The sequence below is a fragment of the Gracilinanus agilis genome, chromosome 4, assembly GCF_016433145.1.
Source record: "Gracilinanus agilis isolate LMUSP501 chromosome 4, AgileGrace, whole genome shotgun sequence".
Classification (NCBI taxonomy): domain Eukaryota; kingdom Metazoa; phylum Chordata; class Mammalia; order Didelphimorphia; family Didelphidae; genus Gracilinanus; species Gracilinanus agilis.
Window position 1 is genome coordinate 187,888,825 of NC_058133.1, and position 16,951 is coordinate 187,905,775.

The 16,951-nt window shown below is 50.0% G+C and overlaps 1 protein-coding gene across 2 annotated transcripts; it reads right to left on the bottom strand.

Annotated features, from left to right (window-relative positions):
* Positions 1-778: 778 nt before the first annotated feature.
* Positions 779-15,021, bottom strand: XYLT2 (xylosyltransferase 2). 2 transcript variants are annotated; one of them, XM_044676764.1, is made up of 11 exons: positions 14,757-15,021; positions 10,380-10,878; positions 9,925-10,100; positions 9,547-9,749; positions 7,713-7,793; positions 7,411-7,627; positions 7,104-7,280; positions 5,158-5,420; positions 4,632-4,827; positions 3,523-3,856; positions 779-1,988 (listed from the first exon to the last, which is right to left on the bottom strand). In XM_044676764.1, the coding sequence occupies exons 1-11, from the start codon at positions 14,889-14,891 to the stop codon at positions 1,666-1,668; spliced, it is 2,604 nt and encodes an 867-aa protein (XP_044532699.1). In that variant the 5' UTR covers positions 14,892-15,021; the 3' UTR covers positions 779-1,665. The 2 variants fall into 2 exon arrangements, with proteins under 2 accessions (XP_044532699.1, XP_044532700.1); XM_044676765.1 differs by lacking the exon at positions 779-1,988 and adding an exon at positions 2,608-2,679.
* Between the last annotated feature and the right edge of the window lie 1,930 nt (positions 15,022-16,951).

Genomic DNA, 16,951 nt, shown 5'->3' on the forward strand with positions numbered 1-16,951 from the left:
TCATGAAGATCAGAGTTCAGATTTTGACACACATACTGACTGTGTGACCCTGGGCAAGTCACTTAACCTCTTCTTAGCCTCAGTTTCCTCAACTATAAAATGGGAATTATAATAGCACCTATCTTCCAGGGATGTTGTAAATATCAAATGAGATCTGTAAAATGCTTAGCAAAACTTAAAGCACTACATAAATACTAGCTATTATTATTTTTATCCCAAAATTAGAAATAAGGCATAAAATGCAAATCTCCCACCCAAAGGTAACCCACTGACAAATTACACTAAGGTGTAAATGACATGAAGGAAGAAGAGGGTCACCCAGGATGAGAAGGACCACCAAACATGTCCAGGATTCTGCCTGGTACCAAAACAGCAAAGCCTCCCAGACAGCTTTAACAGGCTCAAAAACTTAGGCGCCCCCTCCCCGCCCCAGAAAAGAAGTCAGAACATGTGGTATATGGCCCTCTCCTCTCCCTGGAGTCCAGTGGGCCCAGATGTGACGGCCCTGACACGACGTCTCCTTGTTCCTGAAGAAGCTCCTGAGGTAAGGCGGTAGGGGAAGGCTGGATGGGGAAGGAGAGGAGGGCTGGCTCTGCACAGGTTACAGGAGGAGCAGAGGCCATCGTCATCAAGACAGGAGAAAAGGGGGGGTGGGGGGTGGATAGCAATGGAGTCTGGCACTCCTGAGGCAGGGGGAACGGGAAAGTACTGGCCGTGGAGCTGCCAGAGTGCTCTGCTCTGAGCCTCTCCTGCTCCAGGAAGCACGCTATGGACCATATTAGAGATGTAAGAGATATATTTCTGCCGTTGCATATTTCAGATTTACACGGCACTCCAGGACCACTGCTGCCCTGGCTCCTCCAGAGCAACCAAGAGGGCACTTCTCCCTGATCTCGAGTCCCAGGGACCACTCTGTGGCCAGGACCCCTCAAGCTCTTTGCTTTGCAGGGTCTGATCTGTCAGCCCCCTAGGTGTCTCAGAGGCAGCACCCATTTCACATAAAGGGGAAAGAGAAGACTGAGACCCAGAAGCCCTAAACCCCTGAACTTCTTCTCCCTCCTCCTCTCTGGCCTCCTGGTCTGATCAGTGCCCAATTCCATAAATTATTCTATCCAGTTAACCTTGTAGCTCTTCTCTCTTTTTTTTTTAGAGCCCTCAGTTCTAATGTCCCAGGCTTCTAGGGCACAGTCAGGGGCCCCTGGCTGACTTGGGCATCCCCTTGAAGTGCTTGGTTGTTCCCTTGTTCTGCAAGTCCTGGGGGAACTGCATCTCCCCAGGGCTGCTGGAAACTTTATTGCACATTATTCCTCTCTCCTTTTCCTATCCTTATGCCCTCTGCACGAGTCATCTTAAAACCAGAAAGTACAACCTAGAGAAATTGAAGAGGGCGCAGGAACAGTGTTGGCTCTGGAGCCGAAGGAACTCTGGTTTTCTGCATTTTTCTCCAGCCTCCAGCTCAGAACTGTATGAGAAGTAGCCTGTTGGTGTCCACCTGCCACTCGGTCCTGGGGCTCACTCCAGCCGAGGCAGGAGAGGGATGGGACAGTGGGCCAGACCCCAACTTCTCACCCATGGGAGAGGACAGTCCCTCAATCATCTCTTCCTCTACTGAGTTTCTAAGGTGCAACACTCTGGGGTTTTCCCCAGGCTCCCACTGTGGTCCCGCTACCTCAGCCGGCCATCAGCTTTGATAGGACCAAGCTCTGACTTGGGGTCAGGAGAGAGAGAACTCCAGCTGGTCTGGCTGCAGGGCTCCAGGCTGGGACAGATGGAGGGGCCTATGGCACACAGCCCTGCCACTGACCAGAAGCTGCCCAAGGTGCTATCTGTCCAGTCCTCAAGGGCAGGGCCAGTCAATTCTGCATGCCTCCTGGAAGCCTCTTCTGCCTGCTCTGGCCGGGGAAGGTTCAAGATTCCACTCAGACCCTGGAAACTCTGCTCCATGTACTCGTTGTGGGGGGGCCCGGCATGCAGCCAGCTCCCATCATCTGGAGTAAGTGTAGAAAGTGCAGAGTCAGTACACCCTGTTCCATCTGATGGGCCGTGTCAGGGTCAAGAAAGAATGCCTATCCTGACCTGGGGACCAGGATCCTCGAGTTGCCACCTCAGCCCTACACAGGCTATGTGACCACAAGCTCAGCATCAACCCTTCAGGCCCTTATCCATAAGGCAGGGACCATAATCCCTGCTCCACCTATGGTAGGATAAAGTGAGCACAATCATCACCCTGCCCTTTCCCCCTCACCATGATCTAGGGCAGCAATGGCGAACCTACGGCACAGGTGCCAAAGACAGTGTGCAGAGCTCTCTCTGTGGGCAGGTGGGCACTCCTCCCCTCCCACACCTGAGGACATTTTCCCCCACCTCCCACCCCTCTGCTCAGCAGCCAATGGGAGCCCACAGTGGGATAAGGTGGCTCATAGGTGGCAGAGCTGGAGGGGAGCAGATTGGGCCACAACCCTCCCCCTCTACACTTACTGAGGACATTCCTCACTTTATCTGCCTTTCTACCCAGCAGTCCAATGGGAACACTTCCTCCCTCCCCTGTGTGGGGTAAGGGGGAGTGGGCAGCAGGACACACCTGGCACTCTGTGGTGGGAAGGGGGTCCAGCACTTAGTCTGGGGGGTGAGGTGGGGGTGGCGCCCAGCACTCCATCGCTAAGGTTCACCATCACTGATCTAGGAGGTAGTACAGTGAAGTGAGAGGAACCTTGGCTCTACAGTCAAAGGCCCTGAGTTCAAGTTCCCTCTATGAGACTTACTACCTGTATGACCTTAAACAAGTAATTCCACATCCCTATGACTTGGTTGGCTCATCAGTAAAATGAGGGAATTGGACTAGATGCCCTCTGAGAAGGCTGTACCTCTAAGATCTGACCTGTTCTCTTCTATTTCATATTCTAAGAAGAATATACAGAAAGAAAGACAGACAGACTGAGAGAGAGGCAGAGAAAGAGATAAGCAGAGAGAATCAGTGAGAAGGAGACAGAGGTAGAAAGAAAGAGTCAGTCAGAGACAGAAGCAGAGAAACAGAAAGAGCTAAAGACAGCGGCAGAGAGACACAGTGAGTGAGCGGAGAGAGAGAAAGAGAGGGGGAGAGAGAGAAAAGCAGGGATGGTGAAGGAGGGAGGGAAAGAGAGACAGAGGCAGAGAGTCAGAGGAGGGGAGGGAGAGAGAAAGAGAGCACAAACAGGGCACTAGGGGTGATGGGAGTGGGAAGAACAGGCTCACTCCAAAGCTGATGGCACCAGGACACTCTGAATTTCCCTGGAGCAGTTCTGATTTCAAGAAAAGTGATCTTTTAATCAGGTCCTGCAAGAGGAATGTCCTTTGCCCAATTATACACCTCAGTTTCTGCTTAGGAAAGCAGCTCAACAGATTGATCTCCCAAAGGGCACTGACCACTGTTAGGATCATACTTGAGGGCTCTGGAGGGCTGAGGTATGATTGGCTGCCAGGGTCCACGGGTGTGCCTGGCAATCCCATTCTGATTGGTCCCGGGGCCACAGCATCTTTCATTACCTTTCCTGAGAGGTAGTTTGCGGTTGAAAGTCAAGGGCAACACCAAGAAACGGGTTTCCCCCAGTGGTTCCCAGAACTGCAGCAGGCGGACGGTCCAGGCACCAGGCCGCAGGGGCCGGCTCAGAGGAGGCTTATATTGAGTGACCTCGGCTTCAGAGTCCACTGTGATGTCATATGAGGTGGCCACCACAAAGGTGGGATCAATCCAAACTACAGTGGCTGTGAGGTTGGGGCCACGGGCCCAACGCTGCATGGCCACTGGCTCATCCAAGGGCCCCAACAATCCCCCAAAGTTCCGGAAAAGACGCTCCTTGGGGTCCCATTCTGTGCCCACCTGTGAGGAGGAAATGATTGCAGAAGATGCTTGTGGTGTCCTTTGTAGGAAGATGGGGGCAGGGAGGGAAGAGGTCACCACTAATTGTGACCTTAGGCACTCTATTCCCCTCTTCTGCCTCAGGAAAATTAGGGGGGTCTGACATGATCACTGAGGAATTTTCTTCTCAATGGCAAACCTCAGTTGCCAGTGCTTACCCTCATCAAAAAAGGACTTTGTATTTGGCATGTATTTATGGGAAGTCCCTCCTCTACCATAAATGTAGCTCCTTGAGGGTGGAGACTGTTTCATCCTAGCATAGTGCCTGGTACATAGCAGGGGCTTAATGTTTGGCCAAGGAAGTCAAAGCTGAGTTTTTGTTTTTAATTTTTTTTAAACCCTTACCTTCCATCTTGGAGTCAATACTGTGTATTGGCTCCAAAGCAGAAAAGTGGTAAGGGTAGGCAATGGGTGGTCAAGTGACTTGCCCAGGGTCACACAGCTAGGAAGTGTCTGAGGCCAGATTTGAACCTAGGACCTCCCATCTCTAGGCCTGGTTCTCAATCCACTGAGCTACCCAGCTGCCCCACCAAAGATGAGTTTTTGAAATCCAAAAGTTCCTCTCTTCACCCTTCACTTAACTGAGACCGGCCCCCAGAAACAAGGAGCTGCAGAGGACAGATCACCTGCATTTTGCCATCACTCCCCTCCAGACCAAAGGGCACCCATGACTGAAATGTTGTACCAGGGACACAGGGTCAAGGGGAGAGCAAGAGGATGAGGGCCCCCATCCCACCTCCAGGTTCTGCAGCCGGTTGGCCTGACCATTGTGTTCTGTCAGCTTCAGGGCCCCCCGAGGCATCAGCCACATCTCCAGCGCCTCTTCAGGCCCAGAGGCCACAGGCTGAACTGTCTGGGTCAACAAATAGCCCTGGAAACGGTCATCATAGAAATACAGGTGGACACTGGATGGGAAGCCCTTGGGCTCAAACCTATGATGGATGCAGGAGAGGGGGAGGGAGAAATGAAGACACTTGTCAACAGAAATAGGCCAGGAATGGGAAGTCCAGAAAGGACCATCCTAGATCCCCACACTGTGTCAGCTCTATTCTCCACCCTCATCTCTACAGCATTCATTCTCATGTATACACTTTTTTAAAAGCACTCTTCCCTTTCCCTCTCTAAGAGAGAACTCCCCGACAGCAGGACCATGTTTCTACATCCTTCTGTATCCCTGAAGCCTACAGGATTCTGTAGAAAGGGGGTGATCAGGACAGGGGAAGGCGGCAATGATCGACCTCAGCAAGGGAGGAGTTTCCCACCTGCAGAGCTGGTTAGTTGGAGGGGATGCCATGGCGGCGGCATGGTGCAGACCGAGGCGGGAGAAAGCAGTGTAGGCCGTGAGGATGACATCGCTGAGTCCACCCAGGCCATCGGCGATGTCGTGGGCATTTTCCCAGTAAGCTTTGAGGGCTGGGGTGTTGGGAGGGTAACTACCGTAGAGGTGAGAGTCCAAGATTTCCAGCACTTCCTGATTCACAGTTGACTCAAATTTTCGGGCAAAGAAGGTAGGTCTGGAGAGTTGCTGGAGTATAAAGAATATAACTGGGTTTGCAAAGAGACTAGAGGCCACACATCACTGATGGAACTTCTTTGGTCTTCCCCACATCCCATGCATCGCTCTCACTAAAGGAGAAGAGCCAGAAAATCATAGCTAGATTTAGACCTACAGAGGACAGGGGCAGCTGGGAGGCTCAGTAGATTGAGAGCCAGGCCCAGAGGTGGGAGGTCCTGGGTTCAAATTTGACCTCAGACACTTCCCAGCTGTGTGGCCCTGGGCGAGTCACTTAACCTCCAATCCCTTGACTGCTCTTCTGCCTTGGAACTGATATTGAGTATCAATTCTAAGATGGAAGGTAAGGGTTTTTTTTTTAAACTTTTAAATGGGGAAACTAAGTGCCCGGCTCAGTGTGAAGAGTGGCTTGAACCCTTGGGTCCTGCTCCTTCTCCATACTGCCTCTTGGCCACCGCAGGGTAGCTTTAGTTTTCTACCCAGCTTCTCTGAGGGATCCCATCTCCTTCCTATGCCCATTCCCCAATTCTGCTTCCCCAAAAGAGGGTAAAGATCGATTTTCAGCCATTAAAGTTATGTTAAATGTGTATGTGGGACAAGTGCTTGGAGAACTGGGTCTGGTTCTATCACCAATCCTCTGTGTGGCCCTATGTAGCGACAAGAGGGCTGGACCAGGGCTTTAGAAGACTGGGGGTTCCAGCATTGCTACTAATTAGCTGGGGTCCTTGTTCAAGTCATTTCCATTAGACTGTAAGCTCCTAGAGGGCAGGCTCTGTTTTTGCCTTTTTGGATTGCCAATGCTTGGCCCTGTGCCTTGCTGTTCGGTCATTTCAGTTGTGTCTCAGTTACCCTATTTTGGGAGTTCTTTGGCAAAGATACTGGAGTGGTTTGCCATTTCCTTTCCCAATTCATTTGACGGAGGAGGAACTGAAGCAAAGAGGGTGAAGTGACTTGCTCAGGATCCTACCACTAATAAGAGACTGAGGCCAGATTTGAACTCATGAAGTCTTCCTGACTCCAAGCCCAGTGCTCTATCTGCTGCATCACCTAGCTGCCTGGTATCTAGGAAGCACTTCATACATGCTGATTGATTCATCAGTTTCTCCTCTTTGGGCCTCATTTGTAAAATGAAGGTGTCACTTCAAAGGGACCTTCAAGGTCCCTTCCTGCTCTGGCATTCTGGTCTCTGGAGGCAGCAGTCACTTGGTCCTCATAATAATCCTGGGAGGGAAGTGCTATTATCCCTATTTTGAAGATGAGGTTAAGAGAATTTAAGTGACTTGCAGAGGGTCACAATCTGAGGCAGGATTTGAATTCTGGTCTTTCTGGTTTCACTGAGCCACTCAGCTGCCACCAAGATCTGAGTTCAAATTCCACCCCTCTCAGACTCCTCTGTGACTCTGGGTAAGAAACTTAACCTTAGGACTCCAGGTAACTCTGGATGGGAAAACGACATGTTGCAGAGAAGGTTCCCCAACAATAATGAAGCTGCAGGGTAGGGAGGAAGGCATGAAGCCAGCCGCTATTTCCATGTGCCAGCCCCGTCAACAGCCTCGTGTCCCATCTGCCCCACCATGCCACAGATATCAAAGGTTCCCCGGAATGCTACGTCCCAGCCCCTTGCACCAGGACTCAGGAAAGAGGAGTAACACGGGGGCTACAAGTTGGTTTGCCCTAGGTGGGCAGGAGAGGCACCTGGAGCCGAAGGAAGTCCTGGGGCTTGAAGTCATTGGGGGAGCAGCCACACCAGTCCACGATGTGCTTGTACTGACATTTGCAGCCCAATTTGCGGTTCCAGTTGGTGACACGCAAGTTGTTGTCTACGAGGGTGTTGCAGGTGGGGCTGTTCTCTAGCACAGTATGGAAGAAGGACTAGGAAGGGATGGGAGGGAGATGAGCCAGACCCCTCCCCAGGTTCCACGTGACCACCCTCCCCTTTCTTCTGGGTCACCCTCCAGCCCCTACCCCGGCCCTCAGGCTGGCTTGAGGACTGATCGCTCACCTCGGCTGGTAAAAGCGTGTAGGTATAGAACTGGCGCAGCTGAGCCACCAGAGGGTCATCTGTATAGACCACATACTCCACAAAACTGCGGGTCAGGGCAAACCAGTCAGAGCCGCCATCTACGACGATGCCCTCTGGGATCTGTCGTTCCCCCAGGCGCCACATGTGGGAGTCGCACTCATGAAAGAGCCGGTCTAGACCTTGCTTCTTGATGAACCTGAGGATGTGGAGCACAGGACTCACTCAGGGCTGGGAGTGATGGAGATCCTTTTTCTAGTCCCTAAACCAACACACATCCGCACCTTGAGTTGTCCCGGCCATGAGACTTGAGGAAATTCTTATCGTGGTATTTGGACAGGAATGTCACCAGCTCATCATTGGTCCTGGATCAGGAAAAAAGCATGTTTAAGAGAAGAGGGAGGAAAGCACCCAGAGAACCAGGCTTTAAAGCGGTCTCTGCTCCCAATCTTCCCTCCACCCCCAATATACTTCCCAGGCCCTTTTCTATCCTTTAAGCTTCTCTACAACATTTTCTTCCTTCCTTCTCTCTTTCCTTCTTTCCCTTCTTCCTTATCTTATCCCCTTTTCTCCCTCTTTCTTTTCTTCCTTCCCTTGTCCTTTTTTTCCTTCTTTCCTTTTTTAGCAATTTGGCTCAAATAGAACATCCAATTTGTTTCTGGGTCTTCTTCTGAATTCTTTTCTTCCTAATTTTATTACTTTTGTCTACTGAACAACTATTGTCTATGCCAGTGATGGGCAAACTTTTTAAAGAGGGGGCCAAAGGAAAGGAAATGCTCATCTGTCAGTTTGTTTCTAAGGCAATTCTTTCGAAGTTTCAATATATTGTATCCTACTCATTGTATTTGTCAGATTAGGATTAATGTCGTCGCAGCTAGATAGAGCATTTCAGGGGGCCGCATCTGGCCCACAGGCTATAGTTTGCCCATCACTGGTCTATTCAGTCATAATCAGTGTGTATAATGTTTTTGGCAGCTAGGTGACACAGTAGATAGAGCACTGGGCCTGGAGTCAGATAGACCCAAGTTAAAATACAGCCTCAAGCCACTTACTAGCAATGTATCTCTGGGCTATTCATTTCACCCTGTTTGCCTCAGTTTCCCCATCTGTAAAATGAGCTGAAGAAGGAAATGGCAATCCATTCCAGTATCTTTGCCAAGAAAACCCTAAATAGGGTCACTAGGGTCTAACACAACTGAACAACCATAAAAGGATTTTTTCTTCATTCCGAATCTCTTCACAATAAGCTTTCTCCTATTTCTTTGTATTTTTCTCATTTGTAATTTTAAATGGTGGGACAATATTGTTACCCATATATCATATTCTCTATTTACACTACAATTTGTTTATCTATTCCCTGATTACTAGACATGTGGGGTTGCTTCTAGTATTTTTGCTATTGCAAATTATTCTACTAGGAATACTGTTTGAGGACTGGGTCAAAAGGCATATGCAGCCCTATAAGTCTTAACTGTATAATGTCTTATTGTTTTCCAGAAAGATTCTATCTATTTACAACTCCAGGATAAGTGTAACCAGATGCCAGTTTCTCTACAGAAAATTCAATTTACTAAAATGGAATTTTAGTAGTTTAAAAAAATACATCTCTACCAATTTAATGCTTGCAAGCTGAGACGCCTCTAATAAGTGCAGTAGAAAAAGCAATGGAGTCAGAAGACCTTGACACTAACTTTTGTGTCCCCTTGGGCAATCCTAGGGAGGTTTCCCTCATTTGCAAAATGAGGAAGTTGGTTGAGATGGCCACTAAGGCTTCTTCCAAATCTAAATCTATGACCTAGTAATTCCCTGCTGAGAGGTGGGGGAGAACATCCTTGTTTTCAGCCACTGGTAGGTATGGGTATCATGAGCCTAAAGCAGAGTTTACCACCTTTTTCCCTCTATCATGGTGAAGCCTATAGAGCCCTTTTTTAAATTTTTAATTTTTAAACCCTTAATTTCTGTCTTAGAATCAATGCTGAGTATTGGTTCCGAGATAGAAGAGTGGTAAGGGCCAGGCAACTGAGGTTAAGTGACTGCCCTGATGCCACCTGGGTTCCTTATCCCTCCTGGCAGCCCTCATCTTATACCTCCATCAAGAGCGATGATTCCCCCTGGTACCTGGTAGGGTAGTCAGTGGCACTAAGGTTGATAAAGAAGTCCCAGGTCCAGCCAGGTGCCTCCAGTAGGTCCTGCATGCTGCGCAGATACATCTTCAGGAGACTGGCACCACCCCAGATGGTGCCCATGCGCCAAGGGGTCACCCTCACATTGGCATAGTGCTGGGCTAGAGCGACCACCTCCCGGTGCAGGTAGTTAGAGCGCTAGGAAGAAGAAAGGGGGCCTTGCTCTGCAGCCCTTGCTGGCCAGAAAGAGTCAGAGGGTTGGGATTTTCCCCCAGCTGGGTTACCCATGCCTCCTGCTCCCTGTCCCTCCTCCCTGCTGGCCACCTCCTACCTACCTCACCTCCCCCACCCCCCCACTGACTTCCAAGGGCACCTTGTCTACGTGGATGTAGAAAAAGTGTCGCTCGTGGTAAACAGCCTTGAGCAGCCGCTTGAGTTGTCGAATGGCACGACCGTGAACCACCAGCATGTAAGCGATTCGAACTGAGGGCCTACCCGGGGGTAACTGCACTCGGCTCTCATCCCACTGAATCATGGGGCTCACCTTTCCTGGGCAGAGGAGGGAGGGGGAGATCAGAGAGGGTACAGAGAACAGAGACCTCAGCCAAGGGGCTCCCCGCTACCTCCCTTGAAGGGCAATGGAGATCATTCTCTGGGTGGCCTATTTCACCCAGATTCCCCTAAGCTGGGGATCCACCATACCTCCCAAGCAGGAACAGAGTTTACTGGCCCCCAAATCAAAGAGCTGGGTGTATGTATCGCCCTGAGTTAAGAGTTGGGTGGTGAGGAGGAGGGAGGGAAGTTCTACCCAATGCTATGGGGCCTCACCAGACAGCTGGCAGTGTCGGGGCACGACCTTAGGCATGAGACTCCCTGCTTGGTGCAGACACACCACGTTGGCGATCTCCTGCTGACATTGCTTGGTGCTGGCCCGGGCCAAGGCAGACAGGGCATCCTTGCCTGTGATCTCACACTTGGGGGTGAAGCCATTCTCCGTGGGCTGGGGAGCGCCCTCCACGCTGCCCGTGTCACCTTGTTGGAAGGCGCCACCCACACCTGCCCCAGGTAGCACCTCTCCCCCACCCCCAGTACTCAGGTTCTGTCGGCTGAGGGGCTCTCTGGGTAGGGCAGGGGGTACCCGGCGGCTAACTCTGTGCTTGCCCGTCACAGCTCTCACCACCTTGGCCACCAACACCCCAGGGCTATCCACTCGGCCCTTCCAGCGCCCATGCCTCCGGCCAGCATTCCCCCGTCGCCCAGCAGAGCTATCTCTGTCTTTAGAGCCTTCACCTGGATCCGGTGGTCTTGGCTTCCTCTGTCGTCCCTTCTGCAAAAAACCCCCCAACCAAATAAATAAACCATTAGGCTTCTGACAACCTGGTCACCTATGTGCATTTGTTTTTCTCATTTGTGGCTAGGAAGTAGTCCTGGAAAATGAAAATCGGTTCTTTAGGGCAGGGCAGAGCTAATCCATTTTATAGAAAATCAAGGGCCAAAGAGATAAATCTGCAAAGTCAGGCTTTGAGCTAGGTCTAGAACCCAAGCCTCCTGGCATCTCAAACAATTCCTCAAAGCCATTTTCACATAAGCCTTTGTCTACAAAGTTTCTTTAGGGACAGGAAACAGGTGACTGGGGCAGATGTAACAACATGGGGCCTTGGTAGAGACACAGGACATGGGAGTCGGAAGCTCCTTGGTTCAAGTTTCAGCTCTGATATTTATTCCCTTTGTGACCTTGAACAAGTTACTTGACTAGTCTGAGACTCAGTTTCCTCTTCTACAGCACAGGGATGGTACAGAGTGCTACTTTGAGAAAAATGCCCTGTAAATACTACAGAAAGATGTTTATGTGGAATTGTCTTCCTGCTCCTCCCTCCTGTTCTTCATCACTGTGGTAAAAGTTTCCATAAAGCTGAAATCAAGATCGAGAGAAGCTTTGGATACCTCCCTGCCCTTTTTTCTGATTCCCTGGATTTAGATTGCTTGCCTCAAATCTCCCCAGCATTCCTTAGCTAGAGTCTGGTCTGACACTTCCAGATTCATCAACACATCTGGACTCTTGCTGTCTTTCTCCATCTTTTTGCCTGGTAATCAAGTAGGTTCCTCTCCTCCCTTCTCAATTTCCAAACCCTCTCATAGCTAGACCAATAGAAGGCAGTTGGAGGAGCCTGGCCCAGGACACCCATATCCTCTGGGAATAGAACAAACAAAGCTTTCACATCCCTGTTATCTTCTCCCTAGCTTGGAGATTTGGGGAGGGGGGAACCAGGCTTGGGCAGCAGCCCTGGCAGGAGGGGAAACATAGTCTGATAGAGAGCCCTTTTCAGTTCTGAACCTGTTAAGAAGGAGCAGTCTCAAGGAAAAGTCAAGAGTAAAAGACTCCATTAACCCAAGTTTATTGCAAGCTGGATGGCTGATTAGCTTAAATCTGTGCCACATGGTAGGTGTGAAAAGACATTCCCAGGCACAAGCAGGTGGGGATGGAGAGAGAGAGCACTGACCTGGTCTCTTCAGGGTGGATGCTGATGTCAGGGACAGTATGGCTGAAGGGGAGAGAAAGGGGAGGGAGGAGGGCAGAAAACAAGGCAAGAGGCCAGGCAGAGCTGTGGCCAGGGGACAGGATGTGGTGAGGAAAATGGGCATCTTTGTGCCCTGCACTGCAGCACAGAGCTGGCTGAGCCAAAGAAGGACAAGCCCAGAGGAAGCTGGGGGAAGGGAGCTTCTGGAAGACCCCCGGGACCTGACCTTGGGGGATCTGAGAAAGAACAGCTCATAAGGCAAGAAGACAATCATATCTGTGGCCTTTTCTTTCTTTTCCTTAATCCTCCTGGTCCTACCAGCTGGTCCTTCCTTCCCTGGCTATCTGGGAGAGCTCTCTCACTATTGTGTAGCTTCCCTGCTATCTGTGGGAATGCATGGGTATGATCAAAGCTCCCCACCATCTTGCCCTGGAGCAAGATCTTGCCTTGAATAGCAGATTCATAATTTGTGATTAATAAATTGTCTCCTGCTCAGAAAGCTTAAAGCCAACTTCCTCTCTGTACCAAGTAGAGGGGACAGGGGGTGACTGGACCAGGCTTTGTTTATCTGTCCTCGACACTTACTGCCTCCTTAGTAGTGTGTGCCTAGCCATAGTAGACAGCAGGGATTTAGGGAAATCTCAGGGCTTCCTATGGAATCCCATCATAGGGATGGGACATAATTTTCTTAATCTTATCTCTCCCCCCCTGCTATTTCAAAAAAGCTCAGGTGGATGGGGTGGAAGATAAAGAGGAACTGTGTACCATTAGACTGACACCCATAGGTTGAAGTAGAGGCTGGGGATCAGTATATCTGAGATGTGCTAACCCCCCTCCACTACCACCACCAACAGGGAACAGAGAACTCCCCAAGCTGTTCAGAGTCAACAAAGTGGGTATGTGTATATAGTATCTGTCCTCAGGGCTTCTCTAACTACCCCACTGCAAGGCAAGCAAAACAAATTTCTGTGTTCTTATCTTGACCCTGACAAGGACTCTTTGTGACCACAGACACCTGTAATCTTAGCTTCAAATAAGGAGGATGAACTAGATAATCTTCAAAATCCATTCCAATTCTGAATCTCTATGTCTTTATGTCTAAGATTCACAGCTTTCTTTTCATTCCTTCCTTCCCTTCCAATCTTCCTTGGTTCTCCCTTTCCCTCCATCCTGGGAAGGTAAAGAAATGGGGAGGAAATTAATGAGGAACAGTAAGGGAACCTCTCCCACGAAGAGTGTTACTGGGGACCTAGAGGGCAGTTTACAGCCTTAAAACTCACGGGATTCCTCTGACCAGACCAAGGCCAGCAATCCCTCCTCCCTTGTCACTTTCTGCTAGAGCATTCCGCTGAAAGTGAGAAGCACAGCCCAGCAGGGTGACAAGGCAGTCCCAGGTCACAGAAGGAGCAGCCTTTGAGACCACCCTGATGCTGCCCACTTCTTCCATGAACACAAACTCCCCTTGCTAGGACTGGCACTTCTGTTCCTGCCTGATGCCACAGCAGAATGAGGTCAAACTAGGGCTGTGTTACGTTTAACTAGGACTAAAGTTTTGTGTGAAATTAAAAGCTGGGGCTAGGAGGAGGTTGGAAGGATGATCTGTGCTGGGCTCCTCCCAGATCAAAAAGGGGCTGGCTAGGCCACCTCTCCACACATTCTTTTGCTCTTGGATGCCTGAGTGGGGTCCCTATTTGGACAAAATGCAGAGGCTGCTCCATTCAGGGAAGAGGGGAATGGGCAAGCTGTCCCCACCCCTTGAATTTAACTTCTAGTGTTATAAAACAGGAAGCTCCTTTCACTCTCTTGGAAGAGAGACCACATTTCCCAAGTCCTCCTGGACTAAGCACAGATAAAGATTCCTCCCTAGCTGTGGAAGAGACAACCCTCTCCCTCAGCAGTTTTCTCATTCCTTCCCCCCCCCCCCCCCCCCATCTCGGCTTCTGAAGGGGCACAGACTCTGCTCCTGAGGAAGTACCCTTCTCGCCCCAGGCTGGGCTCTGGAGTTGCAATATCTGCTGCTTTGGTCCATGTGGAACCTCCTGAGAAGTCAGGTCGGGGGTTCCCCAAGTTCGTGGGGCAGAGACCTCCTTTCTCACACACCTGCCCCCTTTCTTCCAATCCCAACTTCTAAAAGTTTGGCCTGGGGCTCCGGTGACCGCTCTCCTGCCCACTCCTCCAGAAGTTGCATTCCCGTGGCCAGTTCGGAGAGGTCCCCACTGCAGCCACCCCACCTCTCTTGGCTTCGGCCTTCCCCCACCCCCCCACCGCAGCCTGCTCCCCTCCTCTTGACCTTCACAGCTCACAGGGTTCCCTCTTCCTTTCCCTGTCTCCCCGGGAATCCTCTCCTCTTCCCCATCATATCAGGTCCCTTTTTTGGACTTCCTAGGACCCAGATCCATTCCCCCACTCCCCACCTAACCAGGGTCGGGTTCCCTCCCGGAGTAGGGTGGTGTGTGTGTTGGGGGGTAGGGGAGGGAGATGGAGGAGGGCAGAGTGGCGGAGGTTCTGGTTCTTCACTCCCCAACCCAGGTTTCCCCACCGCCAAGCTCCCACGCTCTCCCGGCGGCCCCGACCTCGGGTTCGAGTCCAACTCCCAGAGCAGCGTGCCCCCGCGCTCCCCTCCCCCGGGCTGCTGCGTCCCAGCAGCACGCCCCCGCTGGCCCCCACCCCCAGGGCCGGGCCTCACCTCCCCGGGCTCCTCCTCCTCCAGGCCGCTGAAGCTCCACACCACCAGGCCCTGAAGCAGCAGAATGGCCAGCGCCGTGGCTATAGCCAGCTTGTAGCGCCGAACCAGCTTCTGCACCCGCGCGCTCGCCACCATCTTCCTGCCCCGGCGGCGGCGGCGGCAGCAACAGCAGCCGTGACCCCCCCAACTCCTCCTCTCCTTCTCCCTCCCCTCGGGCGCGCGCCGCCGCTATGAAGGCGGCGGCGCGCTTCAGAACTCTGCAGCCCGGACGCGGGAACGCGAGCGCAGAGAGAGATCTGGGAGAGAAAGATAGAGGAGAGATCTCAGTGGCTGCGGGGAGGGAGCAGAGCCCGGGAGACAGGGGAGGTGCCAGGGCGAGGGCGCTCCGCCTACAGGCGTGACCACCCGCGATGTCCCGCCTCCAACCCCGCGGCTGCGCACTGAGGACATGACCTCGCGCAGTCGAACTGGACTCAGTGACGTCCCAGCAACTTGGCCGATGGGTTGACCGCGCTGGGCCCTGGGGGTGCTGCGCTGAGCACTGAATAAGACTCGGTGCCTGCGCTTGTAAAGTCTGCGGGCTAGAAGCAAGAGCATGCCACAGACTCAAATAATGATGATAGAATAAGGGATTATGCTCAATTACAATGTTATACTTAGGTCAAATTATAACACAACACATTATTCCATATCATATCATGCTGTGTTATATTGTATTATGTTGTGCAACATTGTGTAATAATAATATCCGATGTTTACATAGTGCTTACTCTGTGCAAGGCACTATGCTAAGAGCTTTACAATTGTCTCGTTTGATCCTCACATACGGCCCAGGAGGTAGGTACTGTTCTAATCCCCATTTTACAAATGAGGGAATTGAGGCCAAAAGAAGTGGCTTTTTTGGGGTCACACAGCTAGTAAGTATCTGAGGTTGAATTTGAACTCGGACGAAAAAACAAGTTAAGTGACTTTTCCAGGGTCAAATGAATGGTTGAGTCTGGTCTTCTGACTCTAGGCTCAGAACTCTTATCACCTAGCTGCATATTATATCGCTTCATATCACATCGTTTTGTATACAAATATTATCATCTTCTATGTTACTTCTAGGAAATTTTTAAAAACTGCTACATTTCTGAAGGATTTTAGTTTCTTTTTAATATTCTTTTATATAGGGGCAGCTGGGTTGCTCAGTAGATAGAGAGCCAGCCAGAGAGTCTGGAGATCTTAGGTTCAAATCTGGCCTCAGAGACTTCCTGGCTGTGTGACCCTGGGCAAGTCACTTAACCCCCAGTGCCTAGCACTTATTGCTTTTCTGCCTTGGAACAAATACAGGGTATTGATTCTAAGATGAAATGTAAATGGGCTTTAAAAAATACTGTATATTCATGATATGGTACAATATAATAAATATGATATATTATATGATATGGTGTGATATATAGTATATAGTATAATATAACATGGTATGAGATTTAACATGATATATGATCTAGTATAACAAGATGTATTTTGGCACACTATACAGTATATAGAAAATATGATGTAATATAATATGACATAATATAATACCATATGACAAGCTATATACTATATAATACAGGAAGCACAGCATAGGGGATGGAGAGCTACCTTTTAAGAATGACCTAGGTTTAAGTGCTGCTTCTCACATACACTGGCTAGGTGTCCCGAGATGAGTTCCTTAACTTTTCAGTACCCTAAACAGCTAAGTGGTATAGTGGATGGAATGTTGAACCTGGAATCAGAAGACCTGACTCAGACACTAACCAGCTCCATGACTTTGGGGAAAGTTACTTAACCTGTTCTTCATCTGAGTTCAAATTCAGTCTCAGACACTCACTAGCTACGTGACCCTTGGAAAGTCACTTCACTTATTTGCTCATCTGTAAAAGAGGAATGATAACAGTATTTATCTTTCAGGATTGTTGTGAAGCCCATATGAGATAATAATAGCACATTAGTAACTACTATATGAGTATTAGCAATTACTTTTTTAAAAAGAATTTTTTATTATTAATATTTCAAATGTTTATAGATTCAAACAAAACAAGCATTTCCATATAGAAAGAAAAAGGAGGCACTGCACTGATGAAACCACAGATCTCCTATAGTTTAACTTATTTTCTTCATATTTACATAAGAGATACTATCCACAAGTGTCTCAATCCTTCCCCACC

Coding starts and splice junctions, on each gene's coding strand:
- XYLT2 (XM_044676764.1), bottom strand. CDS start 14,891: ATGGTGGCGAGCGCGCGGGTGCAGAAGCTGGTTCGGCGCTACAAGCTG. Junction 4,828..5,157: donor CCAACTAACCAGCTCTGCAG/GTGGGAAACTCC, acceptor CATCCATCATAG/GTTTGAGCCCAAGGGCTTCC. Junction 3,857..4,631: donor ACCGGCTGCAGAACCTGGAG/GTGGGATGGGGG, acceptor TCCTCCTCACAG/GTGGGCACAGAATGGGACCC.